Genomic DNA, 17422 nt, shown 5'->3' with positions numbered 1-17422 from the left:
CGGAATCATCTCCTATGTTTTCTAAATACACTGACCCAATTTCCCCTTATTTCCCATTACCTTTCACCCATATGCCCATTTATGGATTTTCCTCCCCTTATTTTTCATGACCTCAGACTAAACACCTGGGCCTTCTTCAGTCTGCACAACAAGTTTATGAGCACCACATGCCCATTTATGGATTTTCCTCCCCTTAGTTCTCAGGGCCTAGGTCTGTGAACCAATGTCTTTTTCATTCTACATAACATGTTATCACTATGGGCCAAGGTCTGAGAACCATGGTCTTATTCATTTTCCATAACAATTTATGAGCTAAGGTCTGGGAACCAAGGTCTTTTCCCTTCTACATAACAAGTTGTTATTACAAATGTGCTCAGACTGACCAGGCCTGACAGCCCCGAATTTGGTTACAATAAACATCTTTGGCCTACAAAATCGCTTACATATGTCTTATGACAGCAATTGTAATATTTTGCAAGGCCTAATACTTTACTTTGGTTATAGTATTGTAAGGAATAATATTTTAATTATTTCTACTAAGATTTTTTACAACACTATGTCGACAGGATCCTCATCAAAAGGGCACGCCATGCTCAGCAACCTTCTGCAACGAAGTTACACTGAAACATAACCTGCTCCCGAGCAGGTTATCTTCAGAGAGTCAGTTGCTATGGTTACATACATACCCAGAACGTTACCTCCGTTTTTGGAACCGAAAGTTGAGGTTATCCACGAACTTACCCTTAAACATACCCAGGTATGTCACATAACCTGCTTTCTGGAATACCCCCCTGGTCTGGAGCAGGATCAATTCAAGATAACCACACTGAGGAATTACAAACACTGAGCTTTAATAGAACATGAATATAAATCACAATCCTCCCTTTTTTCCTGTTCACACAAACCTGTGTTCAGTCCTGACTACCAGCATTAAGGCCAATGTCCTGAGTCAGGTCATGACCCATTTACTCAGAGAGTGTAGACTATATCACCATGTAGAGCTTGGAATGAACACTGACTCTCTTACTGTATGTATATGGATTTGATTTAAACATTTTTCTTCAAATGTTCCTGTCCATTCTGCATCGTAGTTCAGTTCCATTGGGCTACCTGGAGACACCTGAGAGGGTTCACCTGCAAGAAGGTCCTGATGACTCCATTTCCTCTGCCATTGCTGGACCTCAGGGGTGATTTAAACAGATCAGGACAAGACTAGAATCAGGATAGAAATGAACTTTGGGATTCTCAAGACACACTTCAATAGTTTAAGGCTGTAAAGTGTCGACCCATCCAAGGCAGGTGACATGACAGTGGTGCACAGTAGAAGCAGGATTAGGAAGGAGAAACTCCCTGATGTGCTGCATCCTGTCACCGTGGACCAATCAGAGGGCAGGGCTGTGAGACAGAACTTTTACTGAACAATTCTTCTGTTACTTAATACATTTATGTTAGAGTTCAACATCACACATTAAACAGTGGAGACAGTCTTTATTTCACTAATTATAATTTTATTTCAGAAAAAAGTCACATTAAGAAGTAGATTAAAGCACATTTCAACATGACAAAACTACACCGTTTATAAATCTGTTCAATTTACAGATTAATTTATTAAATTAAAATGATTAATAATGACTCATTATTTACTGCTGATTATTTCATTTCTTATTACATTAACGTCAAGTGTCTTGTGAATTGTAATAAAATAAAGTTCCACATTTATAGTCAGCTGTTTTTTCACACTCACCCTGGCAGCAGTGACAGTACTGATTTTTGTCCTTATTGTTTATCTTGAATTCTTGTTCTTCTGCAGCAAAATGTACAGATTTAACACAATACATCTCCAGTTTGTCCAACAAGTATTAGAAGCAGTGTGAGATGTGTTCTTTTTAAAGTGAATGTACACAGGACCTGATGATGGAAGTCTGGATCACATTAACGAGTTGTTAACACACATCATGATACCAATGAACCCAGTTTATGAGTGTTTGTGAAGTGAAGTCGGCTCTCATACTGAGACCCCAAGTCTGCTGAGCTTGTTCTGTGGAACAGTCCTCAGGTGGGATTGGTCAAACTCTGAACAGGAGCAGGAGCTGATTGGTCAAACTGTCTGTAGGAAAGGCTGGGATTGGTCAAAGTTTCTGTAAGAGTGGGCAGAAGTGTTTAATTATTCTGCAGGAGCAAATGGGATTGGTCAAATGTTCTTCAAGAGAGGATGGGATTGATCAGACTTTATGCAGGAGTTGGTGTGGTGGGGTTTCACAAAGGTTCTGCTTAAGTGGACAGGATTGGTCAGTTATTCTGTAGGTGACAGTAATATTGGTCAGCTTTCTTCAAGAGTGGGTGTGAAGGGTTAAACTTCATGTGTCAGTGGGTGAGAATGGAGATACTTTGAGCAGGAGAAGTTTGGGACTGGTCAGGAGCAGACAGGACTGGTCAGAGTTCCTGTGTGGTTCTTGTAGTGTTCAGGTTGGTGACTGTGCTGATGATGTTGCAGTGTTTTTGTGAAATCTCTACAGAAAACCAGTTTTTTACATTTCACACTGAAATCATGTCAAAAACCTACAAATCACTGATGTTAATAATAATGTAGAAATACAACCCAGTGCCTTACAGAGTTTCTAATGAATGTCATCTAGTTACAGATAAAGAATCATTGTGATGTTTCACACAAACTGCTGTAGAACTCAAGGTCATCAGTGCAGATCTGAAATAAATAAAGAGATTTTAAAAAGATTTGTTTTCTCATGATTTATATAATTCTCTGGTATATACTGGTTAATATGTTAAAGTGAGTTAATTATTGTCTAGTCAGTCAGTCAGTCATTTTCTACCGCTTATCCGAACTTCTCGGGTCACGGGGAGCCTGTGCCTATAATAAACAAAAAATATTCAGATAATAAAGTCATAATGTGGGTATTAAAGAATTATAAAGTTTATACTAATAACACTAGGAACACTGTTATAATAATAATAATGTGGAATAATGGTGTGTGTGTGTGTGTGTGTGTGTGTGTGTGTGTGTGTGTGTGTGTGTGTGTGTGTGTGTGTGTGTGTGTGTGTGTGTGTGTGTGTGCGTGCGTGTGTGTGTGTGTGTGTGTGTGTGTGTGTGTGTGCATTAGTGAGTTAGTGTGGTGTGTTTTCTCTGGTCCACAGTGTGTGTCATTGTGCTGTATCACATCCTCCCCCTCAGCACCTGCAGTCACTCCCAGCTGCAGCAGTGTTTCTCTGTGCAGTCTCACTGACCGAGGTTTTTGTACGATGCTCTAACACTGTGTGAACACCCAGTTACTACTGATCTCATGGTAACTCTGACAGTAGTAATCTCCTGTATCTTCAGTCTGGACTCCTCTGATGGTCAGAGTGAAGTCAGTATTAGATCCACTGCCACTGAAACGATCTGGAATCCCTGACTGTCTGCTAGTAGCATAGTAGATCAGGAGTTTAGGAGCTTCTCCAGGTTTCTGCAGGTACCAGGCGAGATAGTTACCACCATTCACTCCGCTACTGAATTTACAGTTGATGGTGACTGTGTTTCCTGGAGCAACAGTTTGCACTGAAGGAGTCTGAGTCACAGTCACCTGACCTCTGGATCCTGAAGAGAAACATAGATTGTGTTTCTGTGCTCTAAAGTGGTGTAGAATTAGTATGAAATGAAGTGTGTGAGGCTGTGAGTTGATGTTAAACTCTCACCTTGAGTCCAGAGGGCCAGTGTGCAGATGAAGACGCTGATCAAAGTCATGGTTGCTGTGGGTGAAGTTGCTGAGCAGCAGCTCTCAGTCATGAAGTGTTAAAGTCACAGGGCTATAAACACTCACAGAGCACTGAAGCATGGGCCACCAATGCAAAGTGTGTGTGTGTGTGTGTGTGTGTGTGTGTGTGTGTGTGTGTGTGTGTGTGTGTGTGTGTGTGTGTGTGTGTGTGTGTGTGTGTGTGCACTGTAGTGTGATGGAGGTTTTTGTACGATGGTTTCATTAGAATGTATCACTGTGGTACACTTTTGGTGGAGGCTCCAAACTCATTGTGAACAGTAAGTGTGTTTTCTTCTTTTTAAAACTAAACCAGTTTAGTTCATTACTAATTCCATAAAGAAATAAACTTAAACTAGATGATTTATGTTTAGAATGACATCATTGATGTCATTGTGTATTATTATGCTGTGTTGAGGAAAACATTTCAGTATCAGAACAGATCCCATATAAATGTTCTTCAACATTCAACAAATACACAATAATTGATGTTAAATATGTAATAATTACACACTTGCTATATATTCAACATGCAATAACTCTGCAGTTACTCTATAATAAACATTTAATAAATATAGTGACTTTGTGCTGATGTCAAATCCAGATGAAAGCTGCTGTGTGTGTTTGTGTTAAACAATGAATATTTCTGTAATCAGCTCCATTTGGATTTGCTGCAGTTAAATATGCTGAAGGTTTGAACTATAAAGTAATAAGACTTGTTATGAGAAATGATTTTTCCAGATAAATGACAGTGTGGAACATGTTTGTTTTGTCTCTGCACTGAAACTGAGGTCCAATAATAATAAAGTACTCAATGAAACTCAGTCATGAAGTCAGACTTTATTAGACTTTATTACTCTGTAAGATCAGTCAGTTCCACAAAGTTACAAAAATATTTCAGAATACTTTCTAACTGTGTGTGTGTGTGTGTGTGTGTGTGTGTGTGTGTGTGTTTCTCCTCTCCAGCTGGTCCCACAGCTCCCTCCGTGTCTCTGCTCCCTCCGTCCCTTCTGCAGACATCTGAAGGATCGTCATCGCTGCTCTGCCTGCTGTCTGGCTACTCTCCACAGGGGGCGCTGGTGAGCTGGACAGTGGACGGCTCCGAGGTGAAGAACGGGGTTCTGACCAGCGCTGAAGAAGAGAAGTACGGCCGTTACAGCCGCAGCAGCACCCTGACCCTCAGCAAAGACCTCTGGGAAAAGGGGGTGGAGTTCAGCTGTAAGGTCTCCCATAACAACGCCAATCATCCAGTCACGTTCAGAAAGAGTCAGTGTGAAGGCTAGTGGATCCAAGATAGAGTTTAACATAGAGCTGCTTATCATCCATCCTAAATAGAGTTTCAATTCTACACAATGCTGACATTTCTGTCTTTACTCTGTTCACTGTCCTGTTGCTCTTCCTGTAGTTTTTGCTGAAATAAAGCTGAGTTTTGGACGTTGTTTGTTCTTTTATTCCAGTTAATAGTGATGATCAGTGTGATGAGAGAGTGGGATTAGCTGTAGATTCAGTGCTGTGTGTTGTGCTTCAGTGAGTTTGACTGAAGGAAGTTGAACATCTGGTGAACGTTCTGCTCTATTCTGGGAGAAATGAAACTTTTCAGTCCTGTTCATGTAAATCTCACTTCCACCTCACTGCTCTCTCCATCTACCTCATTCTGACTTAACACTAACACTGACAGAATCAGTCATGAAGCTTCATTCATCACGTTCTTTTCAATGTTGAACACTGGCAAGATCTTCAATGTTGCTGCAGAAAAATAGTCTAAGACTTTAGAAGCATTCTTATCATCTGATATAAAGCCTAAACAAATCTAAGCACAGTGTAGAGGGTGAACAAGAACGGTGACAGTACTGTTTCCTGGGGTGTAAAAGTGCTGCTCATCACCACATCTGACAAGGAGCTGTAATGCCTTATGCACTGTGTCCTGTTGGTGACCTAATCTGTATTATAGCGCACAAAGTCGTGATCCACCTTCATCACAGAGAACTCGAGTGGCTGGACTTTGTTAAAGCACTCGTCAATAAACATGATCCTCAAAGTGTTTTGCGGACTTTAAAAGTTTATATAAGCTAAATGGAGTGATTATTTGTTTGTATTTTCAAATCAACTCAAGCTTTATTGTCATTCTTCCACATACACATTATACAAACGAACAAAATGCCATTACTACAGACCAAGCTGCATAGGTAGTTACAGAACAAGTAAAAAACACAAATTAAAAGTCCACCTAAAGTGATCGGGGGCATAGTCACAAAGCCAAAGCTAAAGCTTGCTCTCGGGAGCACCACTCCTCTCCGCTTCACATGTCTAACAGTTTTGCCCTCCTCAGTGAAGCACACGCTAAGATACCATGAAAGGGGTCTGGTTATAGGATACTTTATTTAGAGCATGTGAATTTAGCTAAGCTTTTAGGAGCTCCAGCAGCACTGGTTAGGTGCGCCGGGTGAAGCAGGTAATCCTAGGGTCTTAGACAAGCATAGGTAGTTTTCCACGTAGGAGCTAACGGTATACACCTTCTTCAGTCAGAGATTGCTAAGAGTAATTGTAATGAGTCTGTCTGTGTTTTGCCCTGTTTCTGTCTGCTGGTTTGCCCTGCTGTTAATTATTTGCCCCGCCCACTTGTTTGTTGCCATGGACACTCATTGAACTCATTCCTTCCCTCGGGTGTGTTGTCTTAGTCACTGATTGTCTCTGCTTGGTGATTGGTTCCTGTTTGTTATATCTACTCTGTTTGTTCACTTCCCTGGTGCTAGTCGTTGTCTATTGTTTAACGGCCTCATATTGTAATGTGGTCAGTCAGACATCACTACAACAACCTCAAAAATTTGTCATTCAATCAGAATTTGACATAATATATAAAAAACCCTGGAATAAACAGTACAATATCTAAAAGCACCAACTTGCAGCCTTGACACCCTCCCCACATTCTTTCTCAAAAAGGTACTTAACTGCTTAGAAACTGACCTCGTAAAAATAGTAAATACCTCTCTGCTTACAGGCACTTTTCCAGAGTCCCTAAAAACGGCAGTTGTTAAGCCTCTCCTAAAAAAGAGTAACCTAGACAAAACCATACTTAGCAACTACAGACCAATCTCTAATCTTCCTTTTATAGGCAAGATCATTGAAAAGGTTGTTTTCAATCAGCTGAACAAATTCTTAAACTCGAATGGCTATCTGAACAATTTTCAATCTGGTTTCCGCCAGCATCATAGCACAGAGAGAGTGCTCATAAAGATAATACATGATATTCGCTTAAACTCTGATTCAGGTAAAATATCAGTGCTGGTGCTACTAGATCTTAGTGCTGCCTTTGACACAGTAGATCACACCATACTCTTACATAGACTGGAAAACTTGGTAGGGCTTTCTGGGATGGTCCTCAAATGGTTTAAATCATACCTAAAAGGGAGAGGTTACTATGTGAGCATAGGTAACCATAAATCTGAGTGGACATCCATGACATGTGGAGTCCCACAGGGCTCAATTCTTGCACCGCTTCTCTTTAATTTGTATATGCTCCCAATTGGTCAAATAATGAAAAAGAACCAAATTGCTTACCACAGCTATGCAGATGACACCCAGATATACTTAGCCCTGTCCCCTAATGACTACAGCCCCATTGACTCTCTATGTAAGTGCATTGATGAAATTAACAGTCGGATGCGTCAAAACTTCCTCCAGGTAAACAAAGACGAAACCAAAGTCATTGTATTCGGAAATAAAGATGAAACTCTCAAGGTTAACACACACCTTGACTCTAGGGGTCTAAAGACACAAAAAAAAGTCAGAAATTTTTGTGTAATTTTAGAGTCTGACCTTAATTCCAGTAGTCATGTGAAAGCAATAAACAAATCAGCTTACTACCATCTCAGAAATCTAGCCAGAATTAGATGTTTTGTCTCAAGACAGGACTTAGAAAAACTTGTTCATGCTTTCATCACCAGCAGGGTGGATTATTGCAATGAACTCTATACTGGGATCCCCAAAAAGACCATTAGACAGCTGCAGCTCATACAGAACGCTGCAGCCAGAATTCTGACCAGAACAAAAAAATCTGAGCACATCACTCCAGTCCTCAGGTCCTTACACTGGCTTCCAGTTACATTTAGAATATATTTTAAAGTATTGTTACTGGTTTATAAATCACTTCATGGCTTAGGACTGAAATACATGACAGATATGCTAATTGAATATAAACCAAGCAGATTACTCAGATCATTAGGATCAGGTCAGTTAGAGATACCAAGGGTTCACTCAAAACAAGGTGCGTCAGCATTTAGTTATTACGCCACCTAGAGGTGGAATCAGCTTCCAGAAGAGATCAGATGTGCTTCAACAGTAGACACTTTTAAATCATGATTAAAAACACATCTGTTTAACTCTGCATTTACTGAATGAGCGCTGTGCTGCTTCACCCTGACTGCACACTTTTATCCAAATCATGTTTACTCCTGTTTTATTCTTTTTTTACCTTTTTTTAAATTGTTTTTATTAAAATCACATTTATTTTCTTTAATTGTTCTTTGTTTTTATTATGATTTTATCGTGTGTCTCTTATTTTTACATATTTTTTTCTCTCTTATAAATTGTTTTTCTAATTTCTATGTAAAGCACTTTGAATGACCTCTGTGTATGAAATATGCTATACAAATAAACTTGCCTTTCTTTGCCTAGCTTTTTGATATCGCTTATTTTGGGGGCTTGGCTACACGTGACATCACGTGAATACCTGGTGGGGTGCCAATACTTTTGGAGAAAAGTGTCTACTGAGGTTTTGGACATTTCATGTGAATACTACAGACATTATGGGATTCTACTTATTATTATACTGCATATAACAGTACATGCAATTCTTAATGTTGAACGAACAATAGATAGATAGATAGATAGATAGATAGATAGATAGATAGATAGATAGATAGATAGATAGATAGATAGATAGATAGATAGATAGATAGAGAGGTGGAAAATGTATTGACTGGGGGCCAATACTTTTGGAATAATTGGATTGATAGTGAGGAGTTGATAGTTACATGGATTGAGAGTCTCCTTTACATCTACAGTCACTAGGAGAACATAGAAGAGAAGCCGTGCCTGAGCTCTGTGCACGCTGCGTGTTTGAGAGCTTAAAGGAATTTTAGGAATTTCCCATTCATTTCTATGGGATTTGATTTTTTGGCCACTTTTCCGTCCGCTGTGCGAACATCGTTGGTTGGATCGTTTATAAAAGTCATAGCACACCTCTCCTCAATGAGCCGGTCAATTTGACACCTCATTCATGGGTCTAAGACAAAAGCTGCGGGACAAGTTACGCGCCGAATTATTGTCTGGCAAGATAATAAGAATGTTGCTTTGCAAACACCATTAATAATGTGAAATAATTTGTACATATGGTGTGTGTGTGTGTGTGTGTGTGTGTGTGTGTGTGTGTGTGTGTGTGCATTAGTGAGTTAGTGTGGTGTGTTTTCGCTGGTCCACAGTGTGTGTCATTGTGCTGTATCACATCCTCCCCCTCAGCACCTGCAGTCACTCCCAGCTGCAGCAGTGTTTCTCTGTGCAGTCTCACTGACCGAGGTTTTTGTACGACGCTCTAACACTGTGTGATCAGCAAGTTACCACTGATCCAATGTTTACTCTGACAGTAGTAATCTCCTGTATCTTCAGTCTGGACTCCTCTGATGGTCAGAGTGAAGTCAGTATTAGATCCACTGCCACTGAAACGATCTGGAATCCTTGAATGTCTGCTAGTAGCATAGTAGATCAGGAGTTTAGGAGCTTCTCCAGGTTTCTGCAGATACCAGGCGAGGTCGGTACCATCATCCACTCTGCTACTGAATTTACAGTTGATGGTGACTGTGTTTCCTGGAGTAACAGTTTGCACTGAAGGAGTCTGAGTCACAGTCACCTGACCTCTGGATCCTGAAGAGAAACATAGATTGTGTTTCTGTGCTCTAAAGTGGTGTAGAATTAGTATGAAATGAAGTGTGTGAGGCTGTGAGTTGATGTTAAACTCTCACCTTGAGTCCAGAGGGCCAGTGTGCAGATGAAGACGCTGATCAAAGTCATGGTTGCTGTGCGTGAAGTTGCTGAGCAGCAGCTCTCAGTCATGAAGTGTTAAAGTCACAGGGCTATAAACACTCACAGAGCACTGAAGCATGGGCCACCAATGCAAAGTGTGTGTGTGTGTGTGTGTGTGTGTGTGTGTGTGTGTGTGTGTGTGTGTGTGTGTGTGTGTGTGTGCACTGTAGTGTGATGGAGGTTTTTGTACGATGGTTTCATTAGAATGTATCACTGTGGATGACTTTTGGTGGAGGCTCCAAACTCATTGTGAACAGTAAGTGTGTTTTCTTCTTTTTAAAACTAAACCAGTTTAGTTCATTACTAATTCCATGAAGAAATAAACTTAAACTAGATGATTTATGTTTAGAATGACATCATTGATGTTATTGTGTATTATTATGCTGTGTTGAGGAAAACATTTCAGTATCAGAACAGATCCCATATAAATGTTCTTCAACATTCAACAAATACACAATAATTGATGTTAAATATGTAATAATGACACACTTGCTATATATTCAACATGCAATAACTCTGCAGTTACTCTATAATAAACATTTAATAAATATAGTGACTTTGTGCTGATGTCAAATCCAGATGAAAGCTGCTGTGTGTGTTTGTGTTAAACAATGAATATTTCTGTAATCAGCTCCATTTGGATTTGCTGCAGTTAAATATGCTGAAGGTTTGAACTATAAAGTAATAAGACTTGTTATGAGAAATGATTTTTCCAGATAAATGACAGTGTGGAACATGTTTGTTTTGTCTCTGCACTGAAACTGAGGTCCAATAATAATAAAGTACTCAATGAAACTCAGTCATGAAGTCAGACTTTATTAGACTTTATTACTCTGTAAGATCAGTCAGTTCCACAAAGTAGAAATATTTCAGAATGCTTTCTAACTCTGTGTGTGTGTGTGTGTGTGTGTGTGTGTGTGTGTGTGTGTGTGTGTGTGTGTGTGTGTGTGTGTGTGTGTGTGTGTGTGTGTGTGTGTGTGTGTGTGTGTGTGTGTGTGTGTGTTTCTCCTCTCCAGCTGGTCCCACAGCTCCCTCCGTGTCTCTGCTCCCTCCGTCCCCTCTGCAGCCGTGTGAAGGATCGTCATCGCTGCTCTGCCTGCTGTCTGGCTACTCTCCACAGGGGGCGCTGGTGAGCTGGACAGTGGACGGTGCCGAGGTGAAGAACGGGGTTCTGACCAGCGCTGAAGAAGAGAAGAACGGCCGTTACAGCCGCAGCAGCACCCTGACCCTCAGCAAAGACCTCTGGGAAAAGGGGGAGGAGTTCAGCTGTAAGGTCTCCCATAACAACGCCAATCATCCAGTCACGTTCAGAAAGAGTCAGTGTGAAGGCTAGTGGATCCAAGATAGAGTTTAACATAGAGCTGCTTATCATCCATCCTAAATAGAGTTTCAATTCTACACAATGCTGACATTTCTGTCTTTACTCTGTTCACTGTCCTGTTGCTCTTCCTGTAGTTTTTGCTGAAATAAAGCTGAGTTTTGGACGTTGTTTGTTCTTTTATTCCAGTTAATAGTGATGATCAGTGTGATGAGAGAGTGGGATTAGCTGTAGATTCAGTGCTGTGTTTTGTGCTTCAGTGAGTTTGACTGAAGGAAGTTGAACATCTGGTGAACTTTCTGCTCTATTCTGGGAGAAATGAAACTCTTCAGTCCTGTTCATGTAAATCTCACTTCCACCTCACTGCTCTCTCTCTCTCTCTCTCTCTCTCTCTCTCTCTCTCTCTCTCTCTCTCTCTCTCTCTCTCTCTCTCTCTTATCACATACTCACATACTCTTAAGAGACCTAATCATGATTTCCTTGAGAAATTTTAATCTGGTCTCAGAACTGGACCTTCTACTTAACTCTGGATTAATCATTTTTTTCTTTTTTGATGTCTGACTCCAATTAAATGAGGTTTTCATAAATATTATTCTGACTTACTAATAACACTCACACAGTCGTTCTATTCTACCTGACTGTATGTGACATTTATCAAAATAAACCTGGCCTGGACTTTTCCTTGTCAGATTATACCACAGTAGTCCTGACCTAGGGCCTGAGTTCAACACTGTATGTATTTATGGTGCCACACTGCACCCTAGTGGTGAATGGCTCAATTAACCAGAAACAATTGGCCGTAATAAATAGAAGTTAAACAGAACTATTTGTAATTTTACTGAAGCTGCTGTCTCCAACATATTTAAAGAACAATAATAGCAAACACAGATTCTCCCCAAATGAACCCTACATACACCATCTAAACTCCCATCATCCTCAGCTTGCAGCGTTCTCACATTACCCTAGTCACACTGTTCTGTCCCCATTCTCAGACATCTGATTATTAATAACACAACTTTTTGCCCTCGCACAACTCCTTTTAATTACCTTGTTAAGTCTCGCTTCAGCAATGTATCTATAACAGTTTTAAGCAGGCTATCTGTCTGTTTTGATCCATGTAGACAAGACGTCTTTATCCTTGGTTTTACATCTACATGTTAATGCCAAATTATGTCTGCTTCATGTAAATCTCACTTCCACCTCACTGCTCTCTCTCTCTCTCTCTCTCTCTCTCTCTCTCTCTCTCTCTCTCTCTCTCTCTCTCTCTCTCTCTCTGTGTGTGTGTGTGTGTGTGTGTGTGTGTGTGTGTGTGTGTGTGTGTGTGTGTGTGTGTGTGTGTGTGTGTGTGTGTGTGTGTGTGCTTATAATCACATACTCATAATAGACATAATCATGAATTCCTTGAGAAATTTTAATTTGGTCTCAGAACTGGACCTTCTACTTAACTCAGATTTCTGATGTCTGACTCCAATTAAATGAGGTTTTCATAAATATTATTCTGACTTACTAATAACACTCACGCAGTCGTTCTATTCTAACTGACCGTATATGACATTTATTAAAATAAACCTGGCCTGGACTTTTCCTTGTCAGATTATACCACAGTAGTCCTGACCTAGGGCCAGAGTTCAACACTGTATGTATTCATGGTGCCACACTGCACCCTAGTGGTGAATGGCTCAATTAACCATAAACAATTGGACGTAATAAATAGAAGTTAAACAGAACTATTTGTAATTTTACTGAAGCTGCTGTCTCCAACATATTTAAAGAACAATAATAGCAAACACAGATTCTCCCCAAATGAACCCTACATACACCATCTAAACTCCCATCATCCTCAGCTTGCAGCGTTCTCACATTACCCTAGTCACACTGTTCTGTCCCCATTCTCAGACATCTGATTATTAATAACACAACTTTTTGCACTCACACAACTCCTTTTATATACCTTGTTAAGTCTCGCTTCAGCAATGTATCTATAACAGTTTTAATCAGGCTGTCAGTCTGTTTTAATCCATGTAGACAAGAAGACTTTAACCTTGGTTTTAATAAAAACAGAAAACTCTTGCATCCGTCTGTTTATTTTGTTGTAAGAGGTTTTGTTCCATGACAGCACTGGTTAAAGTGGTAAATGACCAACTACTGGCCTCTTATTAGTGTTGAGTCTTCCTGCTATTGTAGTTTGAACTGTTGATACCATTGACTGGAAAATGTTGCTTTTCCTGGCTTAGGTTTATATTTGACTGATCATTATGAGTCTCTGAATGTAAATGTTGACTTCTCTATACATTCCAGGGTAAAGTTTGGTGGTCCACAAACTTCTATAGACCCTCTGCTTTTTCTCTTTAAAATTTGCTACCTCTGTAAAATTGTTCATAAACATGGTATAAGCTTACACTATTATGAAGATAAGACACAGTTATATAAAGTAGATAAAGTTTGATAAAGTAGAACAGTAATACAGTAGCCCAACATCTTAACCACTAGGCTACCACATTTACACTGCATAGACTTTCTGTTTAAGTTTAGAAGCTGTAGAAGATCTTGGTGTGATTATTGACTCTGTATGAAACCCTTCCACAATCCCACTAAGGAATGTGTCCTAGTTTGCATGGGTTAGTTCTGAAAACACAAGATCGACTATAAGAGTTGGTCTTACCTTGAACGCAGGTGTCCTTCGAAGTGCCTCGGTCTTCTAACAAAGGATCCTCTTCAATTTGGATTTTTAATGGACGTTTTGCATCATTAAACACAACATTTTGAGTATACACTGGCATTGCAGTCATTATTATTCTTTTCTTTATTTTTTTACGGGAAACACAAACCACATAAGACCAGTGTGTGTGTTAGTGTGACCTCCATCTTTATAAGAGTGATCAAATGGTGCAATAAATTTAAACAATCAAAATATAACCTATAAATATATGATATATTAAAACCTTCCTGAATGTAATATACTAGGAATATGTTAATAAATTCAATACATGATGTATAATAAACAGTGTAATTATTAAGCGGGTGATTCCAGTACATTCATTTGATCAGACACTAAGTAAGATGTAACAGCATATGATGAAGAGTGGTGTGATGGAGTGGAGTTAATGTTTCCATCCCGATGATGATTATTTTCCTATAAGCATTTGTTTGTTTTATCCCACTGTCAATGTCCGATATTAAAATAATCTATTTACTATTGTTTTGTTTTGGTCATATATCTGTGGTTAAGATATCCAGGTTGCAGCTTTCTTCTGTGAGTGCACAGGATAATCATGAGCTCATCTACATCAAGGCTCTCTGCAACTTAGTCCTACATACATTCTGAAAGGTTATATCAGGTTATACAAAGTTACATAAAAGTAATAAAAGAAAACACTTCAGAGTTCTATTGAACTTCTGAAAAATAAAACTTAATGAAGTACGATCTTCTTCGTCGGGCTCTTCATGCTTTTTCCAACTGTATAGGTACAGTGTCTGATCAGTGATGTCTTCATTTATCAGGAACGTTTTATTTTATATTAATATTTAAGTTCCTCACCTCCTCCACTAGAGCCTCTATCTTAATCAGGTTTTCATCTATTTTCCTTTGACATCTTTTCCTGTCCCTTTGTCTATCTTTTCTTATTTTGTGTTTTTCTCTTCTTCCCCGTTTAACCTACTTGTTAATACTTTTTATGGATTACTATCTGGATGTTCCATCATTTACACAGAATACTGTAGTTACTCCTGAATGCAGAAGCAGAAGCTCTTAGTAATAAAATCTGACTTTATAGACACTGTATTGGCTCCCAGTATTGACTTATAAAGCACTCAATGGTCTCATTGCCACAATACCTGAGCAAACTTCCAGCGTGTTCTGATCTGTATGCAGGATATTTGTTAGTACCTTGAATAGTATGGTTACAGCAGGGGGCAGGAGGGTTCATGGGCATAGAGATTTTTGGTTAAGTCTTATGTTTGCAGTGTTGTATAAAGTAGTAGAAAGCAATACCTGAGTACAGTACAAGTATCGTACTAGAAAAGACTTTGGTAGAAGTGAAAGTCACCTTTTAGAATATTACTCAAGTAAAAGTCTTAAAGTATCTGATATTTACTGTACTTAAGTATCAAAAGTCATTTTCTGATATTTAATGTACTTAAGTATTTGAAGTAAAAGTAAAAAGTAAAATTTCAGATTTTTGGTAGGCATAAGAGACGCTTCATCCGGTAGGAAGAATCTTTCATTCCAATGTACAGAAACTTTCTTGCAAATACAGCCACAGGTGTATAACATTATCTTCTTCACCCTGTTCACAGAGCTCACCACTATAGTCAGGGCGGTCGTCTACGGTAACGGGAGGTCCTCCAGTAGGTGCTTCCATGGAGGTTTCAGTTGTGCTTCCTCCTCCTTTGGCAACATTACGCTGAAATAGAGCATGCGGAGGTGCGTAATGCAATCTAGGGGCAGTGATTGGCCAAACCTCCCTTATTGCAATCATACACATTTCTTCTGATTTTATTTTGTAGTAACGAGTAACGAAGATGCTTAGTGGAAATATAGCAGATTAAAGGTATACATTTTATCTAGGAAATGTAGTGGAGTAAAAGTGAAAGTTGACATAAATTTAAATAGCGAAGTAAAGTACAGATACGTGACATTTCTACTTAAGTACAGTAACGAAGTATTTGTGCTTCGTTACATTACGACACTGTATGTTTGGATGGACAAATCATTTCTAGATGTAATGACACATCACACTACTATTACATTTATGTATCAATAGAAAATCTTTTATGCTCTATAAAAGCTTTATGAACTAATCTCAGTGTAAAGATATTTTCATAAAACTCAAGAATGTGTATTGCATTAAAGTCCTATTGCATTTAGAAGGGTTTGATTTGTTGTCTACTTTCTTTTTAGGATTGATTTGTGATTGATTTTAAGGACATATTTTAATATTTTATTCTGACTACATAAGAAATTGGAGATTAGGATTCATGATTCACTTGTGTCTCTGTTCTGGTTCTGTCCTCGGTTTACGTTTTCATGTGCCTTGTGTGTCTTGTCCTCATTGTGACTAAGCCTCTCATTGTACCTACAGTAGTCTAGCCTTGTTTTTTCCCCCACAGCCTGTTTCCTGAACCTGAATTCTTTTTCTTTTACCCTGTTTTAATTTTCATGTGTTCTTTTGATTTGCCTTCATTATTAAACAGCTCATGGCCTGCCTCTGTCCCTGAGCTCCACATGACGAGGAAAATAAAAAATAACAAAAATAAATATTAATATAATAGTTCTGTATCACATGAGAGACGGCACATGAGTTTACAGAAGTTAAGATGGATTTTTAATGGACGTTATGATTCATTAAACACAACATTTTGACTGGAGTATACACTGGCATTGGAGTCATTATTATTCTTTTCTTTATTTTTTTACGGGAAACACAAACCACATAAGACCAGTGTGTGTGTGTTAGTGTGACCTCCATCTTTATAAGAGTGATCAAATGGTGCAATAAATTTAAACAATCAAAATATAACCTATAAATATATGATATATTAAAACCTTCCTGAATTTAATATACTAGGAATATGTTAATAAATTCAATACATGATGTATAATAAACAGTGTAATTATTAAGCGGGTGATTCCAGTCCATTCATTTGATCAGACACTAAGTAATATGTAACAGCATATGATGAAGAGTGGTGTGATGGAGTGGAGTTAATGTTTCCATCCCGATGATGATTATTTTCCTATAAGCATTTGTTTGTTTTATCCCACTGTCATTGTCCGATATTAAAATAATCTATTTACTATTGTTTTGTGACATCTTCTAGACCGAAAAGTTCAGATTTTATGTTTTTTCTGTAATATGACATGCTGTGAATGTGCAGGATGTACACTGTGATTACATTCTGTCAGAGCCCGGACATAGGTGGATTGGAGACAGACCCGTACGCAGAATAGTTGTCCCTATAGTATTGACCGTATTGTCCGTACTATAGACCGTATTGTCCCTTAAGGCGCGGGGGGGGGGGGGGGGGGGCTTTCCACGGTGATTGGCAGGTGAGGGGAGCAAGGACAATGGTGAGGCCAGTGGGGGGGGCAAGGACCACGGCGAGGTAGGCGAGGGGAGCCAAGGCACACTGCGAGGCAGGTGGGGGGAGCACGGGGCGGCGCAGCCGGAAAGGGCCGAGCCACCTCCACAGCCGAGCTGAAGGGCCGAGCGTCATCCACCGCCGAGCTGAAGGGCCGAGCAGCATCCCCCGACGCACTGCAGCCAAACCCTCACTTCGA

General features: G+C 39.4%; 2 long non-coding RNA genes and 3 gene segments (V, D, J or C); 2 read left to right on the top strand and 3 right to left on the bottom strand.

Annotated features, from left to right (window-relative positions):
• Positions 1-879: 879 nt before the first annotated feature.
• LOC125139532 lies at positions 880-3065 on the bottom strand. Its single transcript, XR_007138556.1, has 3 exons — positions 2612-3065; positions 1745-2038; positions 880-1395 (listed from the first exon to the last, which is right to left on the bottom strand). It is a non-coding gene; the product is annotated as an uncharacterized LOC125139532 (long non-coding RNA).
• Positions 3066-3169: 104 nt separating this feature from the next.
• On the bottom strand, positions 3170-3781 carry LOC125138372. The segment is given in 2 exon segments: positions 3170-3592; positions 3691-3781. Coding segments are annotated over 2 exon segments (420 nt in total).
• On the top strand, positions 3516-5180 carry LOC125139529. The gene is made up of 2 exons (XR_007138552.1): positions 3516-4027; positions 4713-5180. It is a non-coding gene; the product is annotated as an uncharacterized LOC125139529 (long non-coding RNA).
• A 4131-nt stretch (positions 5181-9311) lies between these two features.
• Positions 9312-9974, bottom strand: LOC125139515. The segment is given in 2 exon segments: positions 9312-9665; positions 9764-9974. Coding segments are annotated over 2 exon segments (420 nt in total).
• On the top strand, positions 9931-11308 carry LOC113655614. The segment is given in 2 exon segments: positions 9931-10080; positions 10841-11308. Coding segments are annotated over 2 exon segments (354 nt in total).
• The last annotated feature ends 6114 nt before the right edge of the window (positions 11309-17422 follow it).

The sequence above is a fragment of the Tachysurus fulvidraco genome, chromosome 19 (genome assembly GCF_022655615.1).
Source record: "Tachysurus fulvidraco isolate hzauxx_2018 chromosome 19, HZAU_PFXX_2.0, whole genome shotgun sequence".
NCBI lineage: Eukaryota > Metazoa > Chordata > Actinopteri > Siluriformes > Bagridae > Tachysurus > Tachysurus fulvidraco.
This window is presented reverse-complemented; position numbering and strand designations above follow the sequence as displayed.